The sequence below is a fragment of the Saccoglossus kowalevskii genome, chromosome 17, assembly GCF_978046115.1.
Source record: "Saccoglossus kowalevskii chromosome 17, keSacKowa6.1, whole genome shotgun sequence".
Lineage (NCBI taxonomy): Eukaryota > Metazoa > Hemichordata > Enteropneusta > Harrimaniidae > Saccoglossus > Saccoglossus kowalevskii.
The window spans coordinates 5,192,794-5,208,168 of NC_140657.1; the positions used below are offsets into that span (position 1 = coordinate 5,192,794).

The following is a 15,375-nucleotide window of genomic DNA, read 5'->3' on the forward strand; positions in this document are numbered from 1 at the left end:
AATGCTGTACCATTACTTTCACCATCCTACTACAGCCAGATCTGAAGGCCTTTGCCGCATTCTGGCCATGCTGTGTGGCGCGTATCGCGTGGACGGGTTTCACGTTCTCTGCACGTAATAAGCTCGGTTATTAAGCATCCTTTTTTGGGGATGCCCGGTGGCCGAGGGGAAGACGTGTAGTGGCGTGAAGCTAGGCGATTAGGTGCCGTACGCGAGCGCCGGTTCGAGTCACGCACGCAGTACGTATTTACTATAATTAGACATAGTCTTTACCTTGCCGTTTATTCGGTGTTATTTGCTTACTTTACTTCCTATGTCGACAGCAACTATGAGGGTAATATTACGCAACCGGCGATTCACGCGTATAGAACAATAGCGTTGCCTAACCGGGTGTTGAGGGACTGTGATCGGACCCATATACAAAAAAATTCGCTCGATCGTTCTAAACTTTTTGTATTTCGGCATTCCCATGAAGTATCCTTGGGAGGAAAAGATGTATAATAATAAGGTTATTACGAAGATACCGCAAAATATGCACTCGGACAGTACGCCGTCGCATTCGCGGCTGCGGGTCGGTCGATACTCCCGTTGTACTGTCTTCGTGCATATTTTTTCAGTATACTCGTAATAACCTCATATTATTGGAACAATAGTTTGTATTTTATCTAAATATTATTCTACCAGATGGGGTGGTTTAAACTTGATGAAGCATTAAATATCATTTTTTCAACACGAAAATCAATCTGATTAAAATAAGATCCTAGTTTGGGCTTTTTTTTGTTTTTGCTTTTTTTGTTAAAATAATATCATTCATATTTTTTTCATATATTCTATTATTTGTTTAAAAGTTTATTTGCTGGTATTTTTTTAAGTTTTGGTAATCGCGAAAGCCCAAAACTTAAAAAATTACCAGCAAATAAATTTAAAAAAAAAAATAGAATATATGAAAAAAATATGAATGATATTATTTTAACAAAAAAAAATAAATAAAATAAAAAGCCCAAACTAGAATCTTATTTTAATCAGATTGCACGAAAATCTACTACAGAGAGAAATGTTATGGTTGTAAAACAAAAACAGAAATAATACTTCCCACAACTAATATCACAAATAGCACATTAAATACATATAATTATAGAACGGGGAAAAAAACAAAAACACATAAGCTAATGTTATTGTTTAGTACAATGCAAAACTGAAGTACAGTTCAATCCACCAAAATCACGAATAAAACATTGAATAAATGTAACTAAGAATGGAAGAAAAAATACATGGAAATTAGTATAACAATAAAACTCCTAAATATGCCATTGCATTAAAACTACCTGCATACTAATTTGATGGAGTTGCTATGTTTCATCTCTTAAGTTCATACTTGTATCTATGAATTGTGCAGTTTATATTCCTGCAAACTTGTCATAATTAATCGGAATTGTTCGTCTTCATTCATTTTCAAGAAGTCAGATTTTTTGCCCTGTATATATTTAAATAATTTATTACGGTGTATGTCATATTTATTGCATCCTATCAAGAAATTTTATCATATGTGCAGAGTTTACATATTCTTTTGTTTCTAGGAATTTTCTTTTGTCTGCCAGTTTCAAAGAGTAGTTTATGATCAGAAATTCTAAATTTGCAAAATAATCGCCTTAATTTCAAATTTTTATATCATTTAAATAATTCTCCATATTGAAGGTAGTTTCAAATTTGCTGTATGAGGTTAGTTTGTTTGTTGCTCCATTCATTCTGCTGTCATTAAATAATTCCTTTCTCCATGTTTTTACATAATTTTCTCTGAGTACCTCCCCTGTCTTCTTTTCATGATCGTTACAAATCCTCGCGGATCGTGTTCAATACCATAGTAAATTTAGTGATCAGAGATCGATAAATTACTGAATCATAAGTGTGTTTAGCCAGAACATTTACTGAACATCTTAATGAATGTGATCAATTAGTGTTTTGATACATACCTTGTGCGAATACACTTGCCACCAGAATGAATGTCATACAACTCCTCCGAATAATGAACCTGTAACGTACGTAACACAATACAATTGAAAGAAATGTTTGAGATGAGCCTTGCGACGCTCGCGTGAAATGCCTTCAGCAGTTCGCAAACGTATAGCGGCATTCGAATAAAATCAGTTTAGTTGAAAACACACATTGAATCATAAGGTCTGTCGACAGTTTATGTAATAGTTGTGTTGTTAGTAACGAATAGTTCTTCGATAGTCTTGAAATGGATGTTGGGATAAAGAACCACTGGTGAGTCGGTTGATGGCTTGGTTTGCAGATGCGAGGCGATTTCAAAGTAACAAACTTCGAGAGGAAGGGGTTCTCTAGCTAATCTAATGTGATACAGCACTGAACTTAACTTTGAAATCGTACCTCTTTTAAAGAAATTTGCGGTGCAACGATCAAGAGTATAGTAATTTCTAGAAATCGATTGTTCATTTCAGTGTTCGCTGTTTAAATTGTCTGGCTCGTTCGTTTCTGCGTAAATGTGTTATGTAACTTGTTTTGTGTGGATGAACAATAGAGTGATGGGCAGACAAAGACACTCATACACGGAATAGGACTCCTGGTACAGGTACGTATAATGACGGGTAAATTGTTGCAAGTCGTCATCACTTGTCTGCTTAGCTCAGTCAGTAATGTGCCAAAACTCCATGGCTTGACTGATCTATGACAAGACCGTCGTGTACAATATATTGTTAATGTAGCAAAGATGTACTTTTATGATCGCAGTCAACGTCCGGGTTGCGTTATAAGTATTTTGAAAATTATTTACAACCTCTTACGATCAGCATGATCATCATGTAAAACAACTACGTGTTTTTAAATATATATTTTAATTCATATTGACAATTAAGCGGAATATGTTTCGTTTAAGAAATTTAAAAATTTTAAATAATTCAATCTCAGGCAGAAGCAGTGTTACATTTTCACACTATACCAGTGACTCAATTCACAATCCGCGGTTATCGTAAATGATGATCAAATGAGTTCCGTGCACGGCGTAATTGCTGGAATGTTCATATTTTAAAACCACCGTTTTTTATTCATTATTTAAAATCCAATATTAAAATAATTTAGATTTTCCAACTTCACCTATCCCAGTGACGGTCAGGTTTATTTTAAACCATATTCATCCACTTAATAACATAATATTTGAATATTCCAAGACAAAAACTTGTCTTTGCCAGTGTATACGTGGTGCTTTATGACAGTAATGCATCTCTTATTTGAGATTCCACGCAAGACGATTTTTATGATTGTATATCCAGCAGCGTGAATAATCAAAATAAAAGCCGCCACCACGCATTCAGAACGCTGAATTTCCGGGGACGTAAGAATTCCTCAAAAACTCGAAATGCTCTTCTGTGTGCATGGTTGGGACTAAGTGTTCCATTCACCGTGATGCGAGTTTACAGCATTTGTTTCTTATGTGAAATATCCTCCTGTTAAAAATTCCCCTGAAAAAAAAAACAGTTGCCGATATGCAGTAACATATCACAGTCAGCTACTATCACATATCACAGTCAGCTACTATATCGGCGAGGAATATAGATGGATACAGCAATTATTTGATATAGCAATCATTGCTATTATCATATAATACCTTGTGTTGCCCGGCCTCGTAACGCTATGGGAAGTACGCCCTCACATCGGGGCAATAATTTCCCGTATCACACCCTGTACAGCGCCCGCTTTCATTAATCAAAACAAACGCGTCATTCTAAATTACGTCATGTGTCTAAAATCATTCTGTGGTAAAATTGTAATTAGGTCCACAAGGTATATGATAAAACCTTTATGGACTGGATACGGCTTTTGAGGCCCGAGGTTGTGCAGCGCGTATCCAGTCCATAAGATTAATATTACCGTAACACTGGAATGAACCGTGGCGACACCATCGCATCGAGTCATATGATACCGTTTCATCGAGCAAACAGAAGGATAATTCCACGAAACTGTTTGCCGTGATGTAAACGACTCGCGATCGTTATGTCGACATATGACGTTTACATTGAGCGGATACTGCAATAAATATGATTCTAAATTATCAATTGCATGTGATGACGTCACTATCAATGCAATGTAAGAACTATGTTCTACATCTCAACTCAGTTTAGAACAATCATCATTTCTTGTTATTCTGTCCCATTTACTTTGAACTTAAATATTGAACCAAATATGTATAAATGTTGCTCTCTTCTTGTCAGTCATGATAGCACGACCCTGATAAATTTGTCTAAATACTTCTTTTTATGTATTCAAATTTCGCGATTTTTGTCTACTTTATGTTTTCAAGCATTGCTAGAGTATTGAATGAAAAGTCATTATAATAGCAAATAACATGCACATATCTTTATAATATCCTAAGTAATTTCTGAAATAATCGTTCGTCCAAGCTCATCGACACAAACGACTCATCATCGTGTACCATCGGTAGTATGAGTCATTCATTAAAATTAAGCTGAAACCCTTTGTGTCAGCAAAATCTGACCCTCGAAATGCAGGAAATAGCGTTTCAGAGGATCCATATTTCAACATTTTTAGAGAGCGCATGCCCCGGACCCCCTAGTAAAGTCACGGCTTCGGCTCACCTGGTGAGCAGATCTCGATATATAATTACCGACAGACGCGATGTAATTCTGTTTGCACACAGGTGACCGACTCAGCAACAGGTGAGGGTAGGACAGAAACATAAACAATCAAAAGAACAAAGACATGCAACCCCGGAAAAAGTCAGCGGCATATTTGAAACGGTTTTTAAAAGTGAGTGAGTGTGTATGGGTATGGGTATGGGTAAACAATGGACAACTAGAAGAACTATGTAATACAGCTGAGAAACGTGGATTGAAAAAAAAAATTTTTTTCAGAAATACTGAACTGAAAGAAACATGGTACGTGTTTCGCTGAGTAAATATATCTGTAAATATAACATTCACAACTTGGTGAGTTTGTAGTTGAGTCAATGAAACTTGGGTAGGTTTGTAGTTGAGTCAATGAAACTTGGTAACTTTGCAGTTGAGTCAATGAAACTTGGTAGCTTTGCAGTTGAGTCAATGAAACTTGGTGGGTTTGTAGTTGAGTCAATGAAACTTGGTAGCTCTGCAGTTGAGTCAATAAAACTTGGTGGGTTTGTTGTTTAGTCAATGAAACTCGGTAGCTTTGCAGTTGAGTCAATGAAACTCGGTAGCTCTGCAGTTGAGTCAATGAAACTTGTTAGGGATGCTGCTGAGTCAATGAAACTTAATGGATTTGGCAGTTGAGTCAACGAAACTTGGTAGGTTTGCAGTTGAGTCAATGAAACTTGGTAGCTTTGCAGTTGAGTCAATAAAACTTGGTAGCTCTGCAGTTGAGTCAATGAAACTTGGTGGCTCTGCAGCTGAGTCAATGAAACTTGGCAGGGATGCTGCTGAGTCAATGAAACTTGGTGGATTTGGCAGGTGAGTCAACGAAACTTGGTAGGTTTGCAATTGAGTCAAAGAAACTTGGTAGGTTTGCAATTGAGTCAAAGAAACTTGGTGGTTCTGCAGCTGAGTCAATGAAACTTGGCAGGGATGCTGCTGAGTCAATGAAACTTGGTGGATTTGGCAGGTGAGTCAACGAAACTTGGTAGGTTTGCAATTGAGTCAATGAAACTTGGTAGGTTTGCAGTTGAGTCAACGAAACTTGGTAGCTTTGCTGTTGAGTCAATGAAACTTGCTAGCTCTGCAGTTGGGTCAATGAAACTTGGTAGGGTTGCTGCTGAGTCAATGAAACTTGATGGGTTTGGCAGTTGAGTCAACGAAACTTGGTAGGTTTGCAATTGAGTCAATGAAACTTGGCAGAGATGCTGTTATTTATTATGAAGTTGAGAAAAATGGGAGGCAGCATGTAGACTACCCCCTCTCTGGTCATATTATAATCAAAGTGTACGAAGTTAGTACATTGCAGTACGTTTGCAATGCGCCCTCAAGTTAGCATTACATCCGGGCACAGATTGCCTTTATTTACATGTTTCTTCATCACTGAATGCCCGAACAGGCGGTAAAAGTGTCCGCAGCTCCGAACGATATCACCAATTTTCACGTTAATAAATTTCCCTTAGTTGCGTATCAGCAGCGTACGAGGCTGCAAGCGAGGCAGATGGCTTTACATAATTAATAAAACACCGCCCCTTACGATGCCCCCCCAACACACACACACACACCCGATGTGTGTGTGTTTGTATACAGCACTAAAACTATTCCGTGTTTTCGCTTATACACTAAAAATATTTATTCAACTATTATTTGCTCTTGTCTCACATTTCCTTTTACTGGTATTTAATTATAATGTGATATAGACACAAGACAAAAGTGTCATTGGAATGACGATTAAAACTACCCACGCCAACGTGTTATGCTTTTACTGTGTCTGTGTGTCCAGCTCACAATAGCAACGTCTTCCACTTGTTATTGTCGCCGTACTTGAAAGCAACGAACTCTACACAGTGTTAAAGGTCGTTCTATATAAATGTGTCTGTTTCCATCAGGTAATGTTACCGTAGTCTGTTATCTTTGCAAATACTTTAATGACACGACCGCGTTTACAGTGAAAACACAGCCTGTATCCCGCATTCAACGCATAGCCATTGGAGCTCACACATGCCGGCACGTTCAGTGAAGCGATCGAGTTCTTTTCATCGATAGTAGAGAACGTATTTGTAGCCGAGTGGTCTGACCTTTGTAGTAGGACGTACATCATACACGCGGCCCCCGTTATGTGTATTCACCGGTGTTAGTCGTTTTGATAGGCTTGACTGGTTGCCCAATTAAAGTGCACAGCGCCATCTGAGACAACAACTACGTCAGTAGGTTTTCTATTTGACCTGCGTGAAAAGGGTTGCGTGGTGAGGTCGATTACCTGTCATCAATTGTCACTGACTCAGTGTGGATGCATGCCGAGGACTACCTGCAGTGAATCACCCTATAGGAAATCATAACACTCAGAACGTCGTCTGGAAACCAGACATAGTGAAATAGACAGCAGGGTTGTTCATTTCCCGAAATTGATCAGTGTTATTATTTTCACCTGTTCAATCATTGCTTTATATACAACACCGGGTCGACAGTGTGCCGGTTTACGCGAGGTATAAATCGAGATTAATAACAACACATCACATTTTAGTTGGACTTTGAAATATGGCTGCCGAAGCCGACGAAGGAGCCGAAGTTGAAGAACACCCTCATCCAGAATGTAGCAGAGAGCAGGTAAGCAAGCCATCGAAGCGTCAAATTTGTCCGTTTTCGTGCTTTGTCTTCTGTGCCTGTTTTTATAGAATAGAGTTTCACCCAACGAAGGATAATGTTATTATCCGCCCCACTGTTTGTAAAAGACGGCGGTATGTCACACATAGCCGGCATAGTGTTGGATGTGTGATACAAAGCAATCAGTGTGGAAACACGTATATATTAGTATTTAAATTAAAAGAACCCTTCATATTTACAAGTAGCATCATTTCATTACCTATTGCCTTTTTCCCACTCGCAGCTGCTACAAGAAATCGAGACACTGAGAAAGAAACTGGGAGCAGCGAACCGCACCATTGAGCAAACAAATCAACAAATGGAATTGCAAAAAATACGAACGAGACAGCTTATAGCCGCGTGGAGACTTCGCCTCGACGAAGGCGATGATAAGTTAGCACGGGAATCAAAGAGAAGGGACACTGAAATGAAGGAAGTCACGTCAAAATTAATGTATTTAGAGGGAGCTCTCCGCAAAGAACAACGTTCGATAATCAACATGTTATCGGAGAAAGATAAACTAATAGGGAACCAGCAGCGCCAAATTAACTCCATTACTACGGCTAATGTACGACTTATGGACGCGCTGAATAAACTACGAAATGACCGAGTCAGCTTTGGCGATAACCATCAAATAAACGGTTTAGTTGAACGTGAAGACACGGATAGCGGACACAGCACGAATAGTTCCTTCTCATCAGTGAATACACATTCCACAAAAAAGACATCGTCGACGAACAGAGTGAGATTTCAGGAGGACGGTCATAATGTGCGCGATGACACGACGCCGAGCTTAAAATGGACATCGCCAATAACGCCAGCTGCGCTTAAGCACATGCGGGCTAACACTATTAGTTATTTCTGACACGCATCGCAACAAACTACATATCTACCATGTAGATGGTGGTTGGATCATATATTAATATTACATACATTGACAAAATCGATTTAAAGAATTTGATATTTTTCAGCAAGTTACTTAATTCGCTGTGATGCCCTGTGACGTATGTGGATGGACCACAATGCATTGGGAGTGAATACTGCACACAGTGATTCATTATATGGTAAAATATCACTATTATATATATGTTGCACATAAATAGTATTCATATTATGCATTAGTGCTTTCAATCTACGGACTTTGAAATAAATCTTGTCCCGGTAATCTATGCTTAATTTATTTATGTATTTGTCTTTCTATTTGTCTCTAGTCGATTGCAAGGTGAAACTGGCAGGTCAGTCGGGTGATATTCGTGACATCACTAGACCGGACATGTTTGCGTACCTTTAACAAATTGATTTGCTATCCGGTGTCGTTCAGTGCACCCAATAAAATGCAATGCCCCATCAATAGAGTGCGAGCTATATAAACGCCGGTTGTACATGACTCTATACAAACCAATACTAACAAGACAACAACTTGGCTTCCAATTGTTAAGCGTTTAACGATCACGGTCGGTAGAATTAAAAAATGCGTTTGGTTTTATGGTTTTGGTGTGGTCATCTCAAAATCCCCGTATTAATTTGTATGGCATAGTTGTTTGCTGTACATTCACCAGTACTAGTTCCGATAATCCATGCTTGTATTTACTTATGTAATCAACTACACAGCACTGACCAGGAATAGTACAGCAGTACGGTCTCAATTATTAAATTTAAAATGACCTTCTCGTGCATGAACACATTTTGAAAGAAAAAATACATTTACAATAAATATATTCACATTTATTATCTTTTTTTCTGTGAAAACTGCCAGTCTTAAACATCGCATTTCTATAATTCTGTACAACTCATTGATTTCATCGCCGATTTCACTCAATATTTTTATTATTGTTCGATTTTTGTTTTTATATCGACAACAATCAAACTGTGGCCATATTTTATACTATTCGCTGACTCCATTTGACAACAACTGACCCTGAACAATGAACGTATTAATACCATAATCTATGTTCATATTTTAAATCTTAATCCCGGTATTTTGTTATTGGGATTTGAAATACTAGCAATCCCTCGTCATCGACATTAATAACAATACGACCTATCTCACATAAATTATGTCAAACACGACATGTTCATTAATATTTCAATAGTTAAAATATTCCGACTGATGCTATCTGCATTATAGTATTTATCACCCACACGTTTAATGGACACACAGTGTGATATGGCATATCCAGTTTTATAGCTGCTCTACAGCATCGCATCACAGACAATTGCTACAATATAAAGGGCGATGGTCGTCGCGCCACGTCCTCTTCGACATGGGACTCGTAGCGACATATACAACGCGTGTAAAATACATTGTTTACATGAAATTCGAATACGTGCTGCGCGAAGACCACCATCCTTTAAATTATAAAAGTGTTTTAAGGAAACTGTCTACTTGTATCATAAATTATATATGATCAATATAACATATATAGGTGGTTGTTTGATTCAGCCATGCAACGATCAGTGCATTAATAGTGACTTCATATTTGCTTCACGTGGTAACGAACAAATATCCACACTGTGTGTATATTTCGTTAGATTGTCGTCTGTATCAGCTTCACACTGGGACGAAGACGATATATTCTCGTGATATCAAGTATTCTCTTGTTTGCACGTATCTCACACGTTGACTTAGGCGTTATATTGTCGTCTGTGTATTCAACACTGCGACATAACCGATGTATTCTCACAATATTTGTCCGTTTTTAACTAAGAACTTGATGCAAATTTAGGATTATGCTTTCCTCTACGGCAACCGAGGTGGCTCACAACATAGCATTTTATAAAACCATTTTAACAATTCATTTACATTTTGAAAAAAAAACAAAAAAAAAAACAAGTTGAAATGATATACAAAACACAAATCGAATATCGAATCGAAATGAGAATCTTAGTAAAAACAAATAAAAACAGTTAAACTTAATATGATAGGCGGGAAACAACGGCGATTTTTATGTAAATTTTGATGGAATATTTGCTTCAACGTGTAAAATATACATGTACCTATATTTCAAATGTCAACAAAAATGTGAAATTGGATTTTAAAAATAAAAACGGATTAGTAAAAACAGAAATGGATTTTAAAAAATTTAATTTTAAAAATGAAAATGGTTTTTAAAAAAGAAATGGATTTTAAAAATGAAAATGGATTTTGAAAACAAAAATAGGTTTTAAAAACGAAAATGGATTTTGAAAACGAAAATGGATTTTAAAAACGGAAATGGATTTTGAAAATGAAAACAGATTTTAAAAACGGAAATGGATTTTGAAAATGAAAACAGATTTTAAAAACGGAAATGGATTTTGAAAATGAAAACGGATTTTAAAAATAAAAATGGATTTTGAAAACGGATTTTAAAAACGAAAATAGATTTTTAAAATGAAAACAGATTTTAAAAATGAAAACGGATTTTGAAAACGGATTATAAAAACGAAAATGGATTTAAACAATTATTTTTTTAAAAAGAAAACAGATATCAGAAACAAAAGTGGGTTTTAAAAATTTCAGAACCAAAAATGGTTATTCAAAAGGAATTATAAAATACAAATGAATTGTAAACATGTTATTTTTTTATAAAATGCCATGTTGTTAGCCACCTCGAATGCCGTATTCCTCTCCTTGCCCAAACATAATTAATTAATTTAAACCAATCACAATCCATTCCCGTTCCGTTCCCTGTCTTCCAATATAATTTATTCGTTATTGAAAAATTCGGTCACTGATTTTCATTTATGCTCTCCTGAAATATCTAATCCGGTCAATGACCTTCATATATGCCAGCCTAAATGTACCGAACGCCTCGAGGGTTTAATGAGTGCAAGCTGACGCGGGATACAATTTACTCTACATTTTATTGTGTCGCTAGTAATAATGCATTCCGTGTGTTGTCTTCTGTTATCCACACAGAAATGTTTACTCTATTAATTCTGTACCGGCTTCACAATATAATTTGAGCGTTATAATGTTCATCTCACACTGTCACATAGGCGTGAATATATTATGATATTATTGTCTATATGCAAAATATTTGCAAATAGATAGAATAATTAATAATTTATTTATTTATTTGATCACAACGTATTCTGGACAATCGGCCTTTGCAATGAGAAACGGTGAAAACGCACACGGCCTTAATTATTCATTTTCCAAAATTAATCAGAGTTAATATTTTCACATTTTATTTATATATAACGTTGAGCCGATAGCGTAACGGAAGAATATCAAGAAAATGACAAGACATCTCATTTACAAATATAGCTACATCATACAAAGTGGTAGTGGCAATATATATCGTCTGTATAGACATCACACAAAGTGGTAATGGCAATATATAACGTCTGTATGGACATCACACAAAGTGGTAATGGCAATATATAACGTCTGTATAGACATCACACAAAGTGGTAATGGCAATATATAACGTCTGTATGGATATCATACAAAGTGGTAATGGCAATATATAACGTCTGTATAGACATCACACAAAGTGGTAATGGCAATATATAACGTCTGTATAGACATCACATAAAATGGTAATGGCAATATATAACGTCTGTATAGACATCACACAAAGTGGTAATGGCAATATATAACGTCTGTATAGACATCACACAAAGTAGTACTGGCAATATATAACGTCTGTAAAGACATCACACAAAGTGGTAATGGCAATATATAACGTCTGAATAGACATCACACAAAGTGGTACTGGCAATATATAACGTCTGTATAGACATCACACAAAGTGGTAATGGCAATATATAACACCTGTATAGACATCACACAAAGTGGTACTGGCAATATATAACGTCTGTATAGACATCACACAAAGTGGTAGTGGCAATATAAAACGTCTGTATAGACATCACACAAAGTGGTAATGGCAATATATAACGTCTGTATAGACATCACACAAAGTGGTAATGGCAATATATAACGTCTGTATATACATCACACAAAGTGGTAGTGGCAATATAAAACGTCTGTATAGACATCACACAAAGTGGTAATGGCAATATATAACGTCTGTATAGACATCACACAAAGTGGTAATGGCAATATATAACGTCTGTATAGACATCACATAAAGTGGTACTGGCAATATATAACGTCTGTATATACATCACACAAAGTGGTACTGGCAATATATAACGTCTGTATAGGCATCACACAAAGTGGTAATGGCAATATATAACGTCTGTATAGACATCACACAAAGTGGTACTGGCAATATATAACGTCTGTATAGGCATCATACAAAGTGGTAATGGCAATATATAACGTCTGTATAGACATCACAGAAAGTGGTACTGACAATATATAACGTCTGTATAGACATCACACAAAGTGGTACTGGCAATATATAACGTCTGTATAGACATCACACAAAGTGGTACTGACAATATATAACGTCTGTATAGACATCACACAAAGTGGTACTGACAATATATAACGTCTGTATAGACATCACACAAAGTGGTACTGACAATATATAACGTCTGTATAGACATCACACAAAGTGGTAGTGGCAATATATAACGTCTGTATATACATCACACAAAGTGGTACTGGCAATATATAACGTCTGTATAGGCATCACACAAAGTGGTAATGGCAATATATAACGTCTGTATAGACATCACACAAAGTGGTACTGACAATATATAACGTCCGTAGAGACATCACACAAAGTGGTACTGACAATATATAACGTCTGTATAGACATCACACAAAGTGGTAGTGGCAATATATAACGTCTGTATAGACATACACAAAGTGGTACTGGCAATATATAACGTCTGTATAGACATCACACAAAGTGGTAGTGGCAATATATAACGTCTGTATAGACATCACACAAAGTGGTACTGGCAATATATAACGTCTGTATAGACATCACACAAAGTGGTACTGACAATATATAACGTCTGTATAGACATCACAGAAAGTGGTACTGACAATATATAACGTCTGTATAGACATCACACAAAGTGGTACTGGCAATATATAACGTCTGTATAGACATCACACAAAGTGGTACTGACAATATATAACGTCTGTATAGACATCACACAAAGTGGTACTGACAATATATAATGTCTGTATAGACATCACACAAAGTGGTAGTGGCAATATATAACGTCTGTATAGACATCACACAAAGTGGTACTGGCAATATATAACGTCTGTATAGACATCACACAAAGTGGTAGTGGCAATATATAACGTCTGTATAGACATCACACAAAGTGGTACTGGCAATATATAACGTCTGTATAGACATCACACAAAGTGGTACTGACAATATATAACGTCTGTATAGACATCACACAAAGTGGTACTGACAATATATGACGTCTGTATAGACATCACACAAAGTGGTACTGACAATATATAACGTCTGTATAGACATCACACAAAGTGGTACTGACAATATATAACGTCTGTATAGACATCACACAAAGTGGTACTGACAATATATAACGTCTGTATAGACATCACACAAAGTGGTACTGGCAATATATAACGTCTGTATAGACATCACACAAAGTGGCACTGACAATATATAACGTCTGTATAGACATCACACAAAGTGGTACTGGCAATATATAACGTCTGTATAGACATCACACAAAGTGGTACTGACAATATATAACGTCTGTATAGACATCACACAAAGTGGTACTGACAATATATAACGTCTGTATAGACATCACACAAAGTGGTACTGACAATATATAACGTCTGTATAGACATCACACAAAGTGGTAGTGGCAATATATAACGTCTGTATAGACATCACACAAAGTGGTACTGGCAATATATAACGTCTGTATAGGCATCACACAAAGTGGTAATGGCAATATATAACGTCTGTATAGACATCACACAAAGTGGTAATGGCAATATATAACGTCTGTATAGACATCACACAAAGTGGTACTGGCAATATATAACGTCTGTATAGACATCACACAAAGTGGTAATGGCAATATATAACGTCTGTATAGACATCACACAAAGTGGTAATGGCAATATATAACGTCTGTACAGACATCACATAAAGTGGTAATGGCAATATATAACGTCTGTATAGACATCACACAAAGTGGTAATGGCAATATATAACGTCTGTATAGACATCACACAAAGTGGTACTGACAATATATAACGTCTGTATAGACATCACACAAAGTGGTACTGGCAATATATAACGTCTGTATAGACATCACACAAAGTGGTAATGGCAATATATAACGTCTGTATAGACATCACACAAAGTGGTACTGACAATATATAACGTCTGTATAGGCATCACACAAAGTGGTAATGGCAATATATAACGTCTGTATAGACATCACACAAAGTGGTACTGGCAATATATAACGTCTGTATAGGCATCATACAAAGTGGTAATGGCAATATATAACGTCTGTATAGACATCACAGAAAGTGGTACTGACAATATATAACGTCTGTATAGACATCACACAAAGTGGTACTGGCAATAAATAACGTCTGTATAGACATCACACAAAGTGGTACTGACAATATATAACGTCTGTATAGACATCACACAAAGTGGTACTGACAATATATAACGTCTGTATAAACATCACACAAAGTGGTACTGGCAATATATAACGTCTGTATAGACATCACACAAAGTGGTACTGACAATATATAACGTCTGTATAGACATCACACAAAGTGGTACTGACAATATATAACGTCTGTATAGACATCACACAAAGTGGTAGTGGCAATATATAACGTCTGTATATACATCACACAAAGTGGTACTGGCAATATATAACGTCTGTATAGACATCACACGAAGTGGTACTGACAATATATAACGTCCGTAGAGACATCACACAAAGTGGTACTGACAATATATAACGTCTGTATAGACATCACACAAAGTGGTACTGACAATATATAACGTCTGTATAGACATTACACAAAGTGGTAGTGGCAATATATAACGTCTGTATAGACATCACACAAAGTGGTACTGGCAATATATAACGTCTGTATAGACATCACACAAAGTGGTAGTGGCAATATATAACGTCTGTATAGACATCACACAAAGTG

General features: G+C 36.4%; 1 protein-coding gene across 1 annotated transcript; it reads left to right on the forward strand.

The window, feature by feature from the left end:
- Positions 1-6,917: 6,917 nt before the first annotated feature.
- Positions 6,918-8,460, forward strand: LOC100374516 (disabled homolog 2-interacting protein-like). The gene is made up of 2 exons (XM_002732339.4): positions 6,918-7,244; positions 7,525-8,460. The coding sequence occupies exons 1-2, from the start codon at positions 7,176-7,178 to the stop codon at positions 8,143-8,145; spliced, it is 690 nt and encodes a 229-aa protein (XP_002732385.2). The 5' UTR covers positions 6,918-7,175; the 3' UTR covers positions 8,146-8,460.
- The last annotated feature ends 6,915 nt before the right edge of the window (positions 8,461-15,375 follow it).

What these genes read in the sequence shown, in the direction of transcription:
- LOC100374516 (XM_002732339.4), top strand. Translation starts at nt 7,176, where the DNA reads ATGGCTGCCGAAGCCGACGAAGGAGCCGAAGTTGAAGAACACCCTCAT. An exon ending in CAGAATGTAGCAGAGAGCAG is followed by an intron (nt 7,245 to 7,524) that starts GTAAGCAAGCCA and finishes TCCCACTCGCAG; the next exon opens with CTGCTACAAGAAATCGAGAC.